Source organism: Plecotus auritus, assembly GCF_963455305.1.
Source record: "Plecotus auritus genome assembly, chromosome: 9".
NCBI classification, from domain to species: Eukaryota; Metazoa; Chordata; class Mammalia; order Chiroptera; family Vespertilionidae; genus Plecotus; species Plecotus auritus.
Window position 1 is genome coordinate 63,035,993 of NC_137783.1, and position 19,577 is coordinate 63,055,569.

The window sequence follows — 19,577 nt, forward strand, 5'->3', positions numbered from 1 at the left end:
AGATGGCCTCACTCACAAATGAGGGTTTGCCTCACTGGGGGTGAGATTTGGGCAAAAGCACAAAGCTTTGTGGAAGTCGGGGTTCAGGCAGCCTGGGAGTCCTGGCTTTGGGCTGACGTGAGGGAATAATCCAGTCCTGCCGCACAGAAAGGGCCCAGATCCTGGAACATGTGCCCTTTGATGTGTTTGAAGGCAGAATTTTGGTTTCATTTTGAAGTTGTTTTTTTTTTTTTTCTTTCTTTCTTTGTTAGAGCACAAATGCCTGAAGGCCAGGGAGGGATAAATCTGTATTAAAAAAAAAAACACAAACAACCCAAAATAATAAAAAATAAATGTTAAGCCTTAAGTATTTTCGACAAAAAAAAAAAAAAAAAAAGGCTGACAGCAGCTTGAAGGGATGTTTTCCTCTCGTGAAGTTCTACGTGGGAGTCACCACATGCCGTGGTGCTCCCTCTTCTTTCTGGAAAAGTCTTCCTGCTCCCCTGAACCACTGGGCACCGGCCACTCCCTGGCTCCAGACCCGTAAGCTCTCAGCCTGACTCTGGGCAGAGCGGCCGTGGGCAGTGGGCATTGTGGGAGGGGGCACCATGGGTGCCGTGGACAGTGGGCACTGTGGGCCGTGGGCACCATGGGCACTGTGGGCCGTGGGCACTGTGGGCCGGCCGGCAATGACCTCTCCTGGAGATGGGCGCCTGCCACAGCTCCTGGCACCTGAAGGGCTGATGGTTGGGCTCGGAGGCACAGATTGGCTCTGACACAGCAACAGAGAACTGGACTCTACTTTCTCCCACCAGCCTCCCTCGTGCAAGTGCATGTACCAGACTTTGCCTAATTGCCTGTCTTAGTCATTTTTATCAAAATACTTTCCTGTCTGTGAAAGTAGTGACAAATCTGTTAAAAAACCTGGAGGAGCATTATGAAGTAATAATAATTGTTCATAATTTTACCCCCTAGATATATTCACAAAATATATTTCAACATGGCTCCTCCCATTTTTACTACCTTCTTTTCTAAAAAATACATAATTAAGATTGTGTTGTATATACAGTTTCATATCCTGATTCTTTATTTTGTGATTATTAATTTATTAGAGGCCTGATGCACGAAAGTTGTGCAAGAGTAGGCCTTCCTTCCCCGGATGCTGGCACTGGCTTCCCTCTGGCACCCGGGACCCGGGCTTCCCTCGCAGCCCTGGCTTCGTCTGGAAGGTCGTCCGAAAGGATGTACGGTCTAATTAGCATATTATACTTTTATTATTATAGATTTTATAGCAGTTTATAGCAAAACGATGTTCTCCTTTGAATAACCCTTCAACATGGTAGGCAGGGAAGGTCTTTTTATTCCATGTTTTAGATATGAAAATGGAATCTCAGTGAAGCAAAACCTACTCAGTGAAGAGCTGCTTACTGCATCTGTGTTTCAAGCACCGTGTTACAGAAGGTGCTGGCTGAGGCCATTCAGGTAAGTGGTGGAACCCCAGAACAAGGTCTGCTGGCTCACATACTGCCAGTCCCACAACTCTGAGGCTCTGTCTTCTTCCACAATCTGTAGCAGTTATATAATGCTAGAGGCCAGGTGCACGAATTTGTGCACCAGTGGGGTCCCTCGGCCTGGCCTGCAGGACCAGGCCAAAACTGGCTCTCCAACATCCCCTGGGGGGGTCCCATATTGCGAGAGGGCACAGGCCAGGCCGAGGGACCCCACCGGTGCACAATTGGGGCTGGAGAGGGATGCGGGAGGTTGGCCAGCCAGGGAGGGACCGTGGGAGGGCTTCAGGGTGTGTCCAGCCCCTTTCGCTCAGGCCCAATCTGCTGGACTCCAGCAGCAAGCTAACCTACCAGTAAGAGTGTCTGCCCCATGGTGGTCAGTGCACATCATAGCAACTGGTCGACCAGTCGACTGCTCCCTGGTGGTCAGTGCACGTCATAGAGAGTGGTTGAGTGGCCTTAGCATATCATTAGCATAATACGCTTTGATTGGTTGAACGGCCAACTGGCCAACCGGACACTTAGCATATTAGGCTTTTATTATATAGGACTAGAGACCCAGTGCATGCATTCATGCATGGGTGGGGGTCCTTGGCCTGGCCAGCAATCAGAGCCAATCGAGGGGGCCAGCCAGCTGGGGGGAAGGACCGCAGGAGGTTGGCCGGATCGGGGGAGGGACTGCGGGAGGTTGGCCAGCACAGGAGGTTGGCTATGGGCGCATACTGACCACCTTGGGGCAGCTCCCACATTGAGTGTCTGCCCTCTGGTGATCAGTGCACATCATAGCAACCAGTCGACAGGTCGTTCAGTGTTCAGTAGCTTAGGTTTTTATATATATAGATGTGGTCTTTAAGAGACATGGCATTCCAGGCAGGGATGGAAACCAGAGATGGGAACAGCAAGACATTCGGGCTCAGCAGCCTGGAGTTTGCGGCTTCAGCCGAGTTCAAAGTACTGAGACTCTTGAGTTTCAGAAGACAGGGTTTGACCCCAGGGAATGGGGGGAGAAGTCCCAGTAGGGCCAGAAGGGAGGACACGGGGGTCATTTCCGCCGCAGCTTTGCTGGGTGGAAGACAGCTGAGCGCTGTGTGAGCTGTGGGAATGGATCCCACTAATGGAACCATGATGGGAACTGGGGTGGGCTGTGTGCACTGCCTGCACAACCCCACCATGTTCCTGTAAATCAAACACATTCTAAAGTGAAAACTTGAAAAATAAATAAGAGTTTACTGGATGCAGCCAAAACCGGTTTGGCTCAGTGGATAGAGCGTCAGCCTGCAGACTGAAGGGTCCCGGGTTCGATTCCGGTCAAGGGCATGTAACTTGGTTGCGGGCACATCCCCAGTGGGAGGTGTGCAAGAGGCAGCTGATCGATGTTTCTCTCTCATCGATGTTTCTGACTATCTATCACTCTTCCTTCCTCTCTGTAAAAAACCAATAAAATATAAAAAAAAAAAAAAAAAAAGAGTTTACTGGATGCAGCTGAAGAGAAATGGCATTTCAGGCCAAGGAACTGGATGCAATGCTCCAGGAGGGATCGTGATGGGCATGGGACATTTGAGGGGCTTGGGAGCAGGGGGAGGGGGTGATGGGGGTGTATGTGGCTGTGAAAACTGCGGTGAAGCTGAGAGTCAAGGTTGGGTCTGCATTAGGAAGGCCTTTCTTTTAGGCCAAGCTTAAAAGTGTTAGGATTTATCCTGCAGAAAATGAGAAGTCACTGGAAAAATTTAATTAGCACAGTTCAGGTTTGAATTTGTTTATTGTAAAGGTACCTGTCTGCACCTGGGAGGGGCTGGGAGAGAGGGCGTTGGGTGCTGAGATCAACGGGAAGTGGTGCAATGCCTGGGACAGAGTGCCGCTGCCCTGCGCCCGGCTGTGGCTGGAGGCCCAGGGGCGTGGACAGGCACCGAGAGGCAGTCCTTGGAGCGGAGCGGAAGCCTAGAGGAGCTCACTTCATCCCACTGCTTCTCCCGGCTCCATTCTCCATCCCACGGCTGATCGCAATCCCAGTAGGGACACTGGTGGAGCTGGCTGGTCAAGGACACACACCCACTACAGGCCCACACCCATGCCAGGCATCATGGGTCGGAGAGGGGCCTTCTCCCAGGCCAGGGGGTTCAGCAGCAGGTGTTAGAAATGCCAGTCCTGGTGCCAGGCAGAGTACCCATCCCTGGAATGGATATATCACCATGAGGACAAGATTGCCTCCAGGATGTCACTGAGGGGGTCAAGCCCCAGCCCAGGAGGTGCAGCAGCCCACGCCTCAGGGTTCAGCGGCTCCCAGGCCTGTGCTTCATCGTGGAGAGCAGGTGCGGCGGCCCACATGCACCCCGGGCCCTCGGTCATGTCAGAGGCTGGGATCAACGCTGAGACTCTTTCAGGCTGAGTGTGCTCTTCCTTTAAGCAGTGTTTGAATCGCTGCGGGACGGCTCTGGGCCCAGCGCTACTCCCTGAGCCCCAGGGAGACACAGCGTGAGCTCTTCTCCCGGCACCATTCTCGGAGCTTGGCGTCTGGTGTTCCTGAAAGAGAGGACTGGGTAGATCTTCACGTTGCTCTTCCCTGCAGCGTCCCTAAGGCTAGTCAGTGGTGGGGGAGCTCCTCAGAGCAGCCACACTTGTCACCCCAGCCAGGCATCCTGTAACCGGGGTGTGTGGGCCTTCGTTGGCATCAGTCCCTGCGTGACAGCAGGAGCTTCCAGGTCCCTTTAAACTGGTTCTGGGGTATGTGCATCATCTGATGTTCCTGCCCTAGGCCTCTCTGGTGCAGCATCTTCCAGGTGGAATGGCCCCAGATGCGAGGTGCCGCGTGCAGCCGCTGCGATGTCAGGGCTAGGGAGGTGCCGGGGAGTGGGGGGCAGATGTGTCCTCACGCGGCACTGTGGTGGCACCATTAGGGCCCCAGTGGCACTTTTCTTCAGAGGAGTGGCTCTTCTTGGCCTGACTAGGGGTCTGTGTCTTTTCCCTGATGAAAGCAGAGGCTGCCTGGGACCCCGTGCTACTCACAGAGTCCGTCCATGGATCAGCAACTGCATCGAGCACACTGCACAGAAGTAATCGGGGCCCAGGAATCAGAACGCGTGTGCGAAGGCAGGGCGATCTGTGTGCGGTCACAGCTGGAGGGTCACTGTGTTAGTCCGTAGTGTGCTTCATGATCATGATCTTGGCTACACATTAGAATCGCCTGGGAGCTAAAACGTCCCCATCTAGTTCACCACAGACCAAGGGAGCTGAGCCCTGTGGCAGGCTAGGCTTCTGAAGGTTGGAAGCCCTCATGGGAGATTCTGCTCCGCTCCCCCCCCCCCCCCCCCCCCCCGCCTCCGCATCCCCACCTTAGTGCTCCGTGGCTGGAAAAGGGGCTGTCACCCGGGATCGCAGGGAAGCCTTCGCTTCCCATGTGACCAGGGGCTGGGCTGGACAAGCTGGCTGGAGATGGGGCTGTATCTGTGTTTTGTATCCTCACGCATGAACAGGGGGAATCACTGATGGGATGAAGGGTTCATCGTCTCTGCCCAGGCCCTGCAGGGTCCAGGAGGGGAAGCCATTCCAAGAGGAGCTGTTTCCTTTTGCCTCTGAGCCAGGACGGGTCCCGTGGGCACCCGGGAGCCTGTCGGGATGCTGAAGGCTCAGGGGCGGCAGGCCCGGGCACGGGACCCCTGGCCTCTGTGTGCACTCCAGAGAAACGACCTGCACACGTGCAGGCAGCCATGAGCGCTGCCCGTCACCCGCTTCTGCGGAGCCATCCCGCACTGCTGGTGGGGGCCGTGCTGAGCGCCAGGCCCTCCGGTCTGGGTGCGGCAAAGGAGTAACTAAAGGGAGAGGACACTCTGTGGGCGACACGGTGACGGGCCTTCAGCCAGTGAACAGGATGAAACGGCATAGACGCTCACTCCAGAAACAAATTCTGACTGTTGGTTTCACTTTAAGAACCGGGCGAGCCCCCAGGGCACCCTCATCTCACACTCTTGTCTCCCAGGCGCTAGGACGGCCCTGGGTCTCTGAGGAGCCCCGCGGGTCAGGCCACCTGCCTCTGCTTCGGTCTGTGTAGGCAGCAAGCCGCAAGGCTGTGCCCCGCACCACCGCCCCTCACGCCGCCTCTTTCCTTCCAGCTGGCCACGTGGGACTCCGAGAAGGGCTTGAACGGCAGCCTGCAGGAGAGGCCAATGGGCAGCCGCCTCCAGGGACTGACTCTCAAAGTGGTGACTGTCCTGGTAGGCTCCTGGGTCCGGGGGGGGGGGGGGGGGGGGGAGGGGGCGGGGCGGGGAGGGTGCCCCAGGCTTCTGAGGCGGAGGCGCGTCTCTGGTTTAGTTCTGGGTTTGGAGAACGGCATCTTCCATGGTGGCCTGAGTCCATAAGACCTTTCACACAGTAGTCAACAATGTGCTGAAGACGGCAGAGCAGTGCCTCACCTCCGAGGCGTGCAGGCAGTGGGCTGGGAGGGGATGTTTCTCAGCACCCGGCACCCCTGATGGCCCACATGGCACAGGGTTCAGAATGAAGACGATTGGTTGCAGTTTTTCTGCACAGTTGTCCTGGAATCATAGACATTACCTGTTCCAGAGACCTTAGCAACCTCTTCCTTTCAGTTCCTCCTCTTCCACCTTTTAGCACTGTCAGGGATCTTAGGGTGCCCTCTGATTGGCAGGCGGGCAGGTGCAGACCCCTTTGCCAGCAGCAGCGCTCTGTATGTGCACCCTGTGGTACCTTCCTTCCCCTCAGAACCTGTTACATGAATGAAATACATTCCCTGGGCTGTTCGCCAGGGGCTGCCTCTTGTTCAGTGTCACAGGGTGGGGTAGAGGTGCCCTGGGTATTTGCCAGATGCCGCGTCCCTGCAGGAGCAGTGGCTGTGCGCAGGGCGTGGCTTGGGACGTGGGATTCAGTCCTATCCTATCCTATCCTTTGACTTATGATATGCTCATGGCCACGAATCTGCATCCGTTGCCTAGTGCAGCCTGGTAGATGCTACGTTTCTCTCAGTCCAGCATCGTAGAACTTCATTGTCATTCTGATCCCGGGTGAGAAATACCCACGCTTCTTAGGTGGGTCCTGAGGAATGATGGCATTTCCTGAGGACAGAGCTCGGGCTGCCACAGGTGAAGGAGTGGAAGGAGCCGTGTGACCTGGGAGAAGGGTCTGGGCAGAGCCAGGATGACATAACCCAGGTTGTAAGGCTGTGCCCCGTGGCATGCTGGCCACAGGGCCTTCCAGCATGCCCGAGTGCCGGAAAGGGCAGAGGGCTCAGGCTGCCCCTCACTGGGTGAATGCGTGCACGTGTCTGCAGTGTTCCAGCTGCTGCTGTCAGCTCGGTCTCTCGGCACCTGGCGCAGGGCTGCTGACTGGTTAGGTGGCTGACACTGCTCTTCTGTGGCCTCAGGAAGAGCCTTTTGTGATGGTGGCCGAGAACATCCTCGGGCAGCCCAAGCGCTACAAAGGCTTCTCTGTGGACGTCCTGGATGCGCTGGCCAAGGCCCTGGGCTTCAAGTACGAGATCTACCAGGCCCCTGACGGTGGGTACGGCCACCAGCTCCACAACACCTCCTGGAACGGGATGATCGGGGAGCTCATCAGCAAGGTAGGTCCCCGAGCCGGTCCCTGGGGGCACCCTCGCCTGCCTCTGGGGCGGGACCCAAATAAGGCCCATGAGCAGCTGGGACCTTGGGACCACAGTTACCACTTTCTCGTGAAAGCTCTCCTCAGCGATCGCCTCCCACACCCCGTGTCCCGCTCCTTTGCTTGCTCAGTCCTTGGCACTCTCTGCTTCCCTCTGTGCCCATTGCTCTGGTTCCTTAGAAGCCTGTCCCTATGCCTGCCCTGTATGTACCCCAGGAAGCCCCCCCGCCACATGAGTGCTGAGGGAGGCACCTTCTTCTCTCCGGGGGCCCTGCTGATGCCAGTTCTCCTCCCTCACATGGCCCATTAGTGAAGTGTGTGTATGTGTGTGTGTGTGTGTGTGTGTGTGTGTGTGTGTGTGTGTGTCTGCTTTGCTTGCACTGCATGTGCAACTGGCATGGCATTCCTCAGCCAGTTCCTCCACCAATGTAGAACCATTACTCCTCTCCCTGCTGTGGAACCCGAGTCCGCACCGAGACCCACACGTGAGGCCGAGTCACCGTGTCCCCATTCCTGCCCCTGTCATCTCAGGAGCTCTGGCCATTTCCTCACAATCATTTATGATGGTGGCCTGTGATGCAAGCCCCCCTCTCCACGGTCACTGTCACCCTATCACCACCCACCAGAGATTTCTGCGGTGCCTGTGGACAGCTGTGGGGTCACAGTGCTTTGAACTGCTCACCACCAGTGACCTTCGCTTGTTCCTCACTCAGCACCCACATCCATGTATCTTTTAAATATATATACATTTAAAATACATATCCTATATAATAAAAGCCTAATATGCTAAGTGTCCAGTCGACTGGTCCGCCATCCAACCAATCAAAGCATGATATGCTAATGATATACTAAGGATGTTCAACTGCTGGCTGTGACGTGCACTGACCACCAGGGGGCAGACACTCCAACCAGGAGGTTAGCTTGCTGCTGGGGTCCAGCCAATCAGGATTGAGTGAGATGGGCTGGACACGCCCTGGAGCCTTCCCGAGGTCCCTCCCCAGCTGGCCAACCTCCTGCATCTCTCCCCACCCCGATCATGCACTGGTGGGGTCCCTCAGACTGGCCTGTGCCCTCTCACAATCCGGGACCCTTCGGCAGATGTCAGAGAGCTGATTTTGGCCCGATCCCACAGGGGGAGAGCTGCTCAGCCAGAAGCCAGGCTCACAGCTGGCAAACGCAGCAGCAGTGGTGGGAGCTTCTCTTGCCTCTGCGGCAGTGCTAAGGATGTCCAACTGATGGCTTAGGCCCACTCCCTGAGGGCTCCCAGACTGTGAGAGGGTGCAGGCCGGGCTGAGGGTCCTTCCCACCCTGAGTGCACAAATTTCGTGCATCAGGCCTCTAGTGTGTGTGTGTGTGTGTATGTATATCAATTGATTTCAGAAAAGAATGGAGAGAGAGGGAAGCATGAATGATGAGAATCATTGATCAGCTGCCTCCTGCACACCCCTCACTGGGGATTGAGCCTGAAACCCGGGTATGTGCCCTGTCCAGGAACTGAACCATGACCTCCTGGTTCACAGATCAACACTCAGCCACTGAACCATGCCAGCCAGGCACATTCATGCACCTTTTAGCACCTTCTATGTTGCTGTCACTGTCACATGTCTTGACTGCCACCTGTTGTACTTCTGAGTCTTTCATGGCTTTGCTCCTAACACACAGCTCCTTTGCTTTACGAACCCCTAAAGGCAGACCTGAGGCCCATTGCTACGCAGTTTTCCAGGACGTTAACTAAAACCTCATCGTAGTATACCTTACATGCCATAAAATTTCACCCTTTCAGATGTACGGTTCAGTGATTCTTAGAAAACCTACAGGGCTGTGCAGCCATCTCCATAGTATAGTTTTAGAATATATCCATCACCCAGTGAGCTCTCTCACGCATTCACAGTTACTTTCATTCTCACCCAGTACCGGGCACTCGCCAATCTCCTGGCTATCTCCATAGATTCGTGTTTATGAACATTCACTATAAATGAGTCATATAATATGTGTGATCTTTTGTGTCTGGCCCTTCCCACTCCACATCTGGGTTTGAGGTTCATCCTTCCCCAAGGTTTCTGCGCTGTTCATATCCTTCCTCTTCCCCTGCCTGCTGGGCCTCCATGGTCGATTCTCCATGTTTTGTGATTCTCAATGTTTTTGACTTCTTCTTGCCCCCAAACCCTGACTTGCTGCTATTATTTGTCCTCCGACCCTGACGTTCAGGTGGCTGCATACAGGTGGGGGAATCCCAGGTGTCCCTAGGTGGGTGGGTGGGCACTGTGACCCTGCTCGGGGCAGCCTGAGCTCCTTGCCTTGTCCTCGGTCGGGTCCTTTGGCAGCATTCCTTAGAGAACGTTTCAAAAGTTTACCTTTCTCCTCAGCAACCTAGTAATCTGTCCTCAAAACGAAACCAAAGAAAGATTGTGCTCCTGCCTTATGGCACAAAGTGAAGATGGTTGGCGGTTGGGCATGAAATTCTGCGTCAGTTTCCTATGAAATTCAGGTGTTTCCTCCTGCTCCCAAGGCCACCCTCCACCTGGGCTCCTCTGCACCTGGCTCCATATAGTTTGCCTCCATCCTATGCTGCGAACGTCTCCTTCACCCCGGTCCCTCGCTCAGTCAGCGATGCTCCAGCTTGTCTAGATCCTCAAGCATGCAGACAGAACCCCTGGATCTGGGGTTTGTGATAAGAGAGGCAAAGGCGAAGGGCCAAGATGCAAATGTGAAAGTGTAGGAGGAGAGCCAGCACCATTACCCCAGTATTTCTCCCAAGCTTGGTATGTTGTTGGGTTTCAGTTCAGAACATTGGTACGTCTGACCCTCTAACCCACACACTAAGCCTGATAAAATCTATGCATGTTCCCCAATTTGAATATTAGGTTAGATCTGTTGTTATGATTGGTCATTTCAAACGAAATCTAATTCTGAGGATGCCTCTGACTTCAAGGCTCAAGAGCCAAGATCCAGATGACCACTGGCCACCGTAGTGGTTTGGGGCTTGAGGCGGGCACTCCAGCCTGGGACTGCCTGCCAGCGTCCCTCTAGGCACAAGGACCCTAACCTCCACCATTTCGGCAGCGTTATCTCACGGTCTACTTCCATCCTAATTGGGTCTTTGATTCTTTTTAAAATGAAGCCCATCTTAGAAAGCAACAGTCCTCGGAGGTGCTCTTCAGGTCACAGTGCAGCACGCCCACGAGGCACGGCGCTCCTGCGAAGAGGCAGCCCCGCATGCGGGCCACGGTGGAGGGGGGTGGGACAACGAGGGAAGCGGGGACCCTTTTCTTGGTGGATGTTACTCTCTGGCATAATCTCTGCATGTAAAACAATCATGGTCTGATACATTCATGAGCTTCAGGTAGTTGCAAAACTCACCATATAGCTTCCACAATATTTTAGAAACAAAAGCAATCAGGGTGTGGCTTGCTGGGGGCCCGAGAGGCTTGATAGGAAAGTGGAGTGTCTGTGCTCCAAGTCTAGGGAGGACCCAGACAAGCTGGAGGACACAGGGGCTTCGTGGTGTGTGGGTCCGAGGGACACGCCAGCCTAAGAAAGGAGGGAGCTGCTGGGGCAGCAGGAAGGAGCTGGAGAAAACGACACGTTGCACAGGAGGCAGATGCTTTCCAGCCTCTTGTCTCCAGAAGCGATTTCCAGGAGCTGTTAGGTTTGGAAGAGAAATGTACGAGGTAAAGGAGGTAAGATCAGGCCACTTAGTGCTGGATTTGCCTTTAAACATGCCAGGCCACAGGGCGTCCCCTGGAGTATCCTGCTCTCTGGACGGAACAGCTGGAGGGCGGCGGCAGAGCGTGGCTGCTGGCCCTGCGCCAGCGGGGCGCCCTCTGATGAGACGTTTCCCTTTCAGAGAGCAGACTTGGCCATCTCCGCCATCACCATCACCCCCGAGAGGGAAAGTGTGGTGGACTTCAGCAAGCGCTACATGGACTACTCGGTGGGGATCCTGCTCAGGAAGCCTGAGGAGAAGATCAGCATCTTCTCTCTCTTTGCTCCCTTTGACTTCGCGGTCTGGGCCTGCATCGCGGCAGCCATCCCCGTGGTGGGCGTGCTGATATTCGTGTTGAACCGGATGCAGGCCGCGACTGCTCAAAGTGCTGCCCAGCCTCGGCCGTCCGCGTCTGCCACCGTGCACAGTGCCATCTGGATCGTCTACGGGGCCTTCGTCCAACAAGGTACTTTCCTGTTTCCTGGTGCTAGGATCGCCTGGAAGAACCTACCTGTTGGCAAAGTTCCTAGAAGCATGTTGCCAAAGTCATTGCCATGCAGTTTTATTTCATCTCTAGGGCAGTACCGACATTGTGCTGCACCCAGTTTCTCTGTGTAACATCACGTAGAGATTACATGATAACAAAGAACTCAACTTCAAATCCCGGTTCTCCACTTTAGACAGAGTGGATTGTGGCGTTCCACCTGGCACTGTCCCCTCCCATGTCAGAATGATTCTATGCATGCAGGGCTGTCAAACCAAAGGAAACTTGCTTCAGTTTGAAGCCCTAGTGGGAAAACACGACAACTGCTTTGCAATGATCTAAGAGCACTGCAGCCTGTGCAGGAGAGAGCCATGGCGGGGGGGAGGGGATAGCCATGCTGAAGAGAGCCATGGGGAGGGGGATAGCCATGCAGGAGAGAGCCATGGGTGGGGGCATAGCCGTGCAGGGGGATAGCCATGCGGGAGAGAGCCATGGGTGGGGGATAGCCATGCGGGAGAGAGCCATGGGGGGGAGGGGGGCGGGATAGCCGTGCGGGGGGATAGCCATGCGGGAGAGAGCCTTGCAGGGGAGTGGATAGCTGTGCGGGGGAGAGCAAGTCTCACCCCAGATGTCTGGGTAGTTGGGTAGTGCCTGTGGAGGGACAGGATTGTGCTGTTTCCACCAGAAACAACGAATTGGAAGTTCCTTATCTGAGTGTTGGCTCAGTTTGCACCATAGCAAAGCATGTTCGCGGGGCTGCATAAGGATAGACAGGCAGAAGCTTTTCCTGTTGCCACAGAAGGAGCCCAGGAGAGAGCACTGGCTCGCAGAGGCAGCCCCTCCTGAAAGCCCGGGGAGAGGCCATGCATGAGGGCTGCATGTTAGCAAAGTGCCAGGCACCCCTCATGCTGAGGTCGGAAGGACGCTCGGGATGCTCTGGGTAGGAGGTAATTCATGTCTGTAGAATGCCCTATGCAGCTCCATGTGACCTTGAAAGGGACTGGGCCTGCCATCAACCAGGTGGCCGCCCCCACGTGTTCGCACAGTGAGCGGAGCCTGCTAACTGGGCGAGTTGGATGGTAGATGGTAGGGCTTTATCCTTGGTGTTTTGACAGATATCACGTCAGGAAAAGGACAATCCTGGCTCTTCTGTGTCCTCTGGTCCTCCATCCCTCTCCAAGACTGGTGTCTTAGGGTCTTTCTCAGACTGTCACAGTCGCCAAGCTAAGCTGGCAGTCACTTCTCTGGTCCCCAGCCCATCACAGTGGAGGCTCCCTGCCCAGAGCAGGTCCATGGGGAGGGAGTGGGAGCGGCAGCCCAGAGCCAATCTCCTCTGCTCTGCTCCTCCTGCAGGTGGCGAGTCCTCCGTGAACTCCATGGCCATGCGCATCGTGATGGGAAGCTGGTGGCTCTTCACCCTCATCGTGTGCTCCTCCTACACGGCCAATCTTGCTGCCTTCCTCACAGTGTCCAGGATGGACAACCCCATAAGGTAAGACCATTCCCCCTTCCAGAGCTGGGACCAGTCAGCTGGGGAGGCTGTACAGAGAGGATGGGAACTTGCCTGTGTGGCCTGGCACTATCAGACTTGATCCCAAACCTACAGATTTCATGATCGCAATCTTGAATGCATGAAGAACTTTGCTCCTGTTGTATTTTATTTTATGCACAATTACATAAATGTGTAAACACATACATATTTCTCTGAATATTTAAATGCTTCTTAGACTAATAAATCAGAACATTAAAAATTAACCAATTAAATTTTTCTCAGACATTTAAACATTGATTACAAAGTGATTTAATCAAAAGTTTCTAAACATTCCATTAAAATAATTAAAACCAAAAATCTAATATATTTTGCAAAACTTCAAACACCTTAAAATTATTTTTAAGAACACGTTAATTATCTTAGTGATTAGAAAACTTATTTAACTTATATTTATAAAATTATAAAAATATTGAAACTAGGGACTAAAAATATTTCTTCATTTTACCAAAATGCTAAAAATATGATATAAAAGACTTAGTTGAGCATGATGAAATAACTTGGAAAGGTCTTCACAGAGAAAAATTTTAATTTTTATGAGGTCCAATTTATAAATTTATTCTTTTGTGGGTCATGCTTTGGCATGAATTTAACTCGCCCAGCCCTAGACCCTGAAGATATCCTCCTGTTTTGGGGGTTCTTTTCCTCAAAAGTTTTGTAGTTTTATATTTCAGTCTACAGTTAATTTTGAGTTGATTTATGCATAAGGTTTAGGTTGAGTTCTAGTTAATCCTGTTTCTGTCTGTGGATGCTCACTTGATCGGCACCGTTTATAAAAATGGCTGTCCTTCCTTTATGTAGCAACTTGTCAGGAATCAGTTGGGCCTATTTGTGGGGGTCTCTTTCTGAGTTCTCAGTTTAGTCCCATTGGTCTGTGTGCCATCCCTTTGCCAACAGCCCAGTGCCTTTATCACCAGAGCACAGAGTCAGCCTGGATCCTGGGCAGAGTGTTCCTCCCATTTTATTCTACTTCATCAAGATGGTTTTAACTACTCTAGGGTCTGCACCTTTACATATAAATGTTGGAATAAGCTCGTCTATGTCTATAAAACCTTTTTGGGGGTTTAATAAGAATTGTATTAATTACAGTTGTAATTGCATTAAACCAGTAGACTATAACTTGGTGTGAATATTTATTGTGAATGAGTATTGAATTTTGTCAAATGCTTTCTTGACATCACTTGACATGATAATATGATTTTTCTTCTTTAGCTTATAAATACCATAGATCAGTGGTTGGCAAACTGGGGCTCGCGAGCCACAAGTGGCTCTTTGGCCCCTTGAGTGTGGCTCTTCCACAAAATACCACGTGTGGGCGTGCACATACAGTAGGATTGAAACTTCGTGGCCCATGCACAGAAGTCGGTTTTCGGTTTGGTCCCTTCGGTTTAGTCCCAAATTTCTCAAAAGAAATTTCAATCGTTGTACTGTTGATATTTGGCTCTGTTGACTAATGAGTTTGCCGACCACTGCCATAGACTACCATAGCTTATAAATACCATTGATTGTTTTTCAATTATTTTATTCCTTGAATGAATCTCATGTGGTCATGGTTTATGAGTCTTCCATATATTGTTGGATTTTGCTGGTATTCTGGCTGAGGGTGTTTGCATCTTCATTGGTTGGAATATTGGTTTGCACTTTTATTTTTTGTGCTGTTTTTGGTTGATTTTGCTATCTAGGTAGCACAGCTATTTCCCTTTCAGAATCAAGAGTGAGACCATTTGGTTATATTTCTTCCCATGAAAGATAATACTAGAACAACTTTATTTCCTTTTCTCTTTCGACTTAGTTGTTTTTTGTTATAGATTCTAAGACTTTAGACCCAGTTTACTATGGTCCTTTCTTTTCTTCTTATTTTTTAAAAAAGTAGTGGTTTCTCTGAGATTTTTATTTGGCATTTTTATTCTTTTGTTTTATCCCATCCATATTTGTAGTCATTATTTGCTCTGAATTCTGGTTCAATGCTTGTTGTCTGTTTCTTTGTCCCACGATCTAGTCATTATTCATATCTTTATTTTGCTGAATTTTTGTTCAGCTAGAGTAGCCCTTTGAGCAATATATTATAGCAAGAGTGATATACTTTCTGAGACAATATATCGGAGGATTTTTTTCAGTTGCAAATACACACAAATGACTCTTCTCTGAGTCTAATATCCTGGTGGCATAATAATATTCTGTAGAACTTGTTCCATTGCCTGAATTCTGTAGAATTTGCCCCATTGCTCTTCCTATATTAATGCTACAGAGAAGCCCGAGATTATCCCATTTACCTCTTCCTTCTCCTGTCCTCTTTCCTTTCCTCGCTTCCATTCCCACTATTTTCTTTATCCTTCCCCTTTTACTCCCTCTCTTTTCTATCCCCCACTCCCCCCTCTTGCCCTCCCCTCTCCTTCCCTTACTCTCCTTCTCTTCCTGTCTCCTTCTCCCCCTTCTTCCTGCCCATTTGCTTCTTCCATCTATTTTACTCCCTTGTGCTCCTCCTCTGCCCTCCATTCCTCTCCCCTCTTCTCTTCCCTCTTCATCTTCCCCTTTTCCTCCTTCTCCTCCCTTTTTCTCTCCCCCTCCTTTACTACCTTTCACCTTTCTCCCCCTCCTCCATGGCTTCCTCCCCTCATTTTCCAGTTTTTCCTTGTCTCCCATCACTTTCTCCTCCTCCTCCCTTCCCCTCCTCCCTTGTTATGATTCCTTTTCTCTGTCATCTGTTATATTTCCCTCCTTCCTTTTACTCTTCCTCCTCCACTTCTTCTCCTCTCCTGTGCTTTCAGCTTTATAATTAACCCTTCTAATACCTTTAAATTTTAAACATCCATCACTATTTAATAGAGTCAACCTACATGTGATTAACCATGCTTAGAATTCCCTTTTTATTCTGGGAGAGTTCTTCAGTATGTCCTCCACAATTCTGATTAGATTTTCAGTGTTCAATTGATTTACAACAATGTTAATCCTATCTAATAAAAGAGTAATATGCAAATTGACTCTACTTCTGCTACACCCACCGGCCACGCCCACCAGCCATGCCCACCAGCCAATCAGGAGGGAATATGCAAATAAACCCAACCAAGATGGCTGCAGCCACAGAGAGCAGGAGGGAGGCTTGGGTTTCCTTGGCAATGGAGGAAGCCAAGCTTTCTGCCTGCCCAGGCCTCCACTCAATGCTACAAAGTTTCAATTATAGAAGATAAAATAAATCCCAACAGAAATGGCAGCAGCCATGGAGCTGGAGAGAGCAGGAGGCTAGGGTTGCCTGCGGCAATGGAGGAAGCCAAGCTTCTGCAGCCCTGGCCTGCTTTGGCCTCCGCTTAAGGCCACAAAGTTTCAATTATAGAAGATACATAAATCCCAACAGAAATGGCTGCTGCCACGAAGCGAGCAGAAGGCTTGGCTCCACTCCAGGCTACAAAGTTTCAATTGTAGAAGATAAATGAATCCCATATCCCAGGGCCTCTGCTTGGGTTGCCAGGGGGTGTGGCCAGCCTGCAAACCACCACAGGCCCCTCACCCAGGCCACCCCATGCCCCAAGGGAGCCCCCACCCTGGTCTGGGACACCCTTCAGGGCAAACCAGCTGGCCCCCACCCATGCACCAGGCTTCTATCCTATCTAATAAAAGAGTAATATGAAGATTGACCATCACTCCAACACACAAGATGGCTGCCCCCATGTGGTCAAAGATCCTGCCCCTATGTGGATACAAGATGGCCACCACAAGATGGCCAGCAAGGGAGGGCAGTTGGGAGGAACCAGGCCTGCAAGGGAGGGCAGTTGTGGGCGATCAGGCCAGCAGGGGAGGGCAGTTGGGAGGGACCAGGCCTGCAAGGAGGGCAGTTGGGGGTGATCAAGCCTGCTGTGGAGGGCAGTTAGGGGTGACCCGGCTGGCAGAGGAGGGAAGTTGGGGGTGACTGGGTCTGCAGAGAAGGGCAGTTAGGGGGACCCAGGCCTGCAGGGGAGAGCAGTTGGGGGGTACCAGGCCTCCAGGGGAGGGCAGTTAGGGGTGACCAGGCCTGTAGGGGAAGGCAGTTAGGGGCAAACAGGCTGGCAGGGGAGCAGTTAGGCATCAATCAGGCTGGCAGGGGAGTGGTTAGGGGGTGATGAGGCTGGCAGGCAGAAGCGGTTAGGGGCAATCAGGAAGGCAAGCAGGTGAGCAGTTGGGAGCCAGCAGTCCTGGATTGTGAGAGGGATGTCCGACTGCCCAGGCCTGCACTGGGATCGGGCCTAAATAGGCAGTTGGACATCCCTCGAGGAGTCCCAGATTGGAGAGGGTGCAGGCTAGGCTGAGGGACACCACCCCCCCGTGCATGAATTTGGTGCACCGGGCCTCTAGTGAGTATATAAATTCTAATCCTGTGTTTTTATTTCCATTTATCCTTTCTTCCTCTCACTCTGTTAGTATCTCCTTTATTTCTAAGCCACTGCTTATGGCAAGAGTCCTTACTATAATGAATTATACCTATAGAGAAACAAATATTTAAGAAATTTTACTTCATTTTCTTAACATATATTTTCTAATTATGTGTTTAGAATATTTAATGCAATGTAGTTTAAGTACATTTATACATTATTTTAAAGTGCTGAATCCTTTCTTTATGCCTTCATGTTGTTGTTATTCATGTTTAGTTTGCTATTTCTTGATTCTGAACCCTTTCCAGAAACAGGCAGATAGGGTCTCCTTAGGTCACCAAGTAGTACCCTGGCTACAGGTCGATTCATCCTCTCGGGATGTAACCTGAGCTTGGGTGTATAGGCAGAGGCCGTGCGGGAAACGGCTATAACCAGCCTGGCCTCAGTGGGAAGCTTTCCCTTTGGAGTTTTGTCCTAGTGACAGAATTTCTGTTTCTAGAATTATGACTGATGCAGCCTTTCAACAGTAAGAACAGCCATAGTGTAGCTTTGTCACCTTCCTTTCTGCATTTCTATTTTCTGTATCAGAGACAAATGCCAGTGACTGGGGTTTGTGTCCACTGTTCCCTGCAGAGCCCAGAGGAAACTAGGGTCCTCCCATCATTGCGACTTCAAGCTGCTTTGCCTGTGTAGGTATAAAATAAAATCCACTGAGATGATGCATTTTCAGGAAGCAAGAGATCCTTGGCTGGTGTATGGATTGGTTGGAGCATCATCCTGCACACTGAGGGGTTGCAGGTTCGATTCCCAGTCAGGGCATATACCTAGGTTGTGGATTCAGTAGGTTTCTGGAAAGATGAAAGGTGGGTCTTTGTCTTCCAGCGATGTATCTTTCTTATTAATCCAAATGATCTTCAACCTATACATTCTCAAACTAATAGAAAACTATTCAATAATAAGTGATCCCCCTTAAAAATACTAATAGTTACTTTGCATCTAAATATTTTATTCTTTATTTTGTTAATGTGATGTATTTCACTGACTGATTTACAGATGTTAAGTAATCTTTGCATCTCTAAGATAAACCTCAATAGGACATGTGTATAATCCTTTTAATGTATTGTCAAATCTGGTTGCTAACATTTTGTTGATAATTTTTGAATCTATATTCATCAGGGATATTGGCCTATGATTTTCTTTCTGTAATGTCTTTGGTTTTGCTATCAGGAAAAAACTGGCTTTGTAGAGTGAATTTACAGTCATTCTTCCCTTTTTGATTTTTTGAAAGGAGCTTTTTTCTTGTGCCCACACATCTACACATTTTCAGAGGGGAATCCTATCTAATAAAGAGGTAATATGCTAATTGACTCTCATGCCATTGCAAAGATGGTGGTGCCCACAGCCAATAAGGAGGGAATATGCTAATTGGCCCTCATGCCATTGCAAAGATGGTGGTGCCCACAGCCAATAAGGAGGGAATATGCTAATTTATTGCCAGGCCCTCAAAGATGGCAGCACCCACAGCCACAAGATGGTGGTGCCCAGTCCCCTCAGCCCCCGCCGGGGTGGCAGATGTGTGGCCAGGCTGGACCTGCCCCCAGACAGGCCCGGCTACTCCGCACGTCTGCCTCTGGAGTCCCCCAGTCCCCTCAACACCCCCAGCCACCCAGGGCCGGCCCGAGACTTGCCTGCACCTCAGATGTCGGCTGCCCAGCTGCCCAGGACCAGCCTGAGGCTTGTGCTGCTGACAGTGGCAGCAGCAGAGGTGTGATGGGGCGTCACCTTCCCCTGATCACTGGATCGCCTCCAGCCCCTGAGGGCTCCCAGACCGTGAGAGGGGGCAGGCCAGGCTGAGGGAACCCCCCTCCAGTGCATGAATTTTCATGCACCGGGCCTCTAGTATAAAAATAAAAAAACTGAACTCACCAGTAGTCTAATTTATCCCAAGTTATTTTTCCTTTCAATCATCTTGATGTAAAGAAATAACCACTATTCCATAAAACTTGCTGTAAACTTTTTATAAAGTGATGTATCTTTTTTTTTTTTTTTGCAGTTTTATGGTAAATAGAAAATCTGGATGACCTTGGGTTTGGTGATGACTTCTTGGATTCAACACCAAAAGAGCAATCAATAATAAATTGATAAGTTAGACTTCATTACAGTAAAAACAGTTCTGTGAGACAGACACTTAAGAAAATGAGAAGACCAGTCACAGATTGTGAGAAAAATCTTTGCAAAATACTTATTAGATAAAAGATGATATCCAAAATATAAGATGCCACTACACACCTGTTAGTATGGCCACAATGCAAAATACTGACACCACAAATGCTGGTGAGATTGGGAAGCAACAGAAACTCTCTTTTATTGCTGGTGGGAATTCAAAATGGTGTAGTCG

General features: G+C 50.8%; 1 protein-coding gene across 4 annotated transcripts in view; it reads left to right on the plus strand.

The window, feature by feature from the left end:
• The window catches only part of GRID1 (glutamate ionotropic receptor delta type subunit 1), a 661,002-nt gene that overhangs the window by 537,528 nt on the left and 103,897 nt on the right, over positions 1 to 19,577 (plus strand). For all 4 annotated transcript variants that reach the window (XM_080640032.1, XM_080640034.1, XM_080640033.1 and 1 more), the window contains 4 exons: positions 5,594 to 5,695; positions 6,862 to 7,059; positions 10,945 to 11,269; positions 12,641 to 12,779. In XM_080640032.1, coding sequence (XP_080496158.1) covers positions 5,594 to 5,695; positions 6,862 to 7,059; positions 10,945 to 11,269; positions 12,641 to 12,779 — 764 coding nt within the window. The remainder of the gene's footprint in view (positions 1 to 5,593; positions 5,696 to 6,861; positions 7,060 to 10,944; positions 11,270 to 12,640; positions 12,780 to 19,577) is intronic.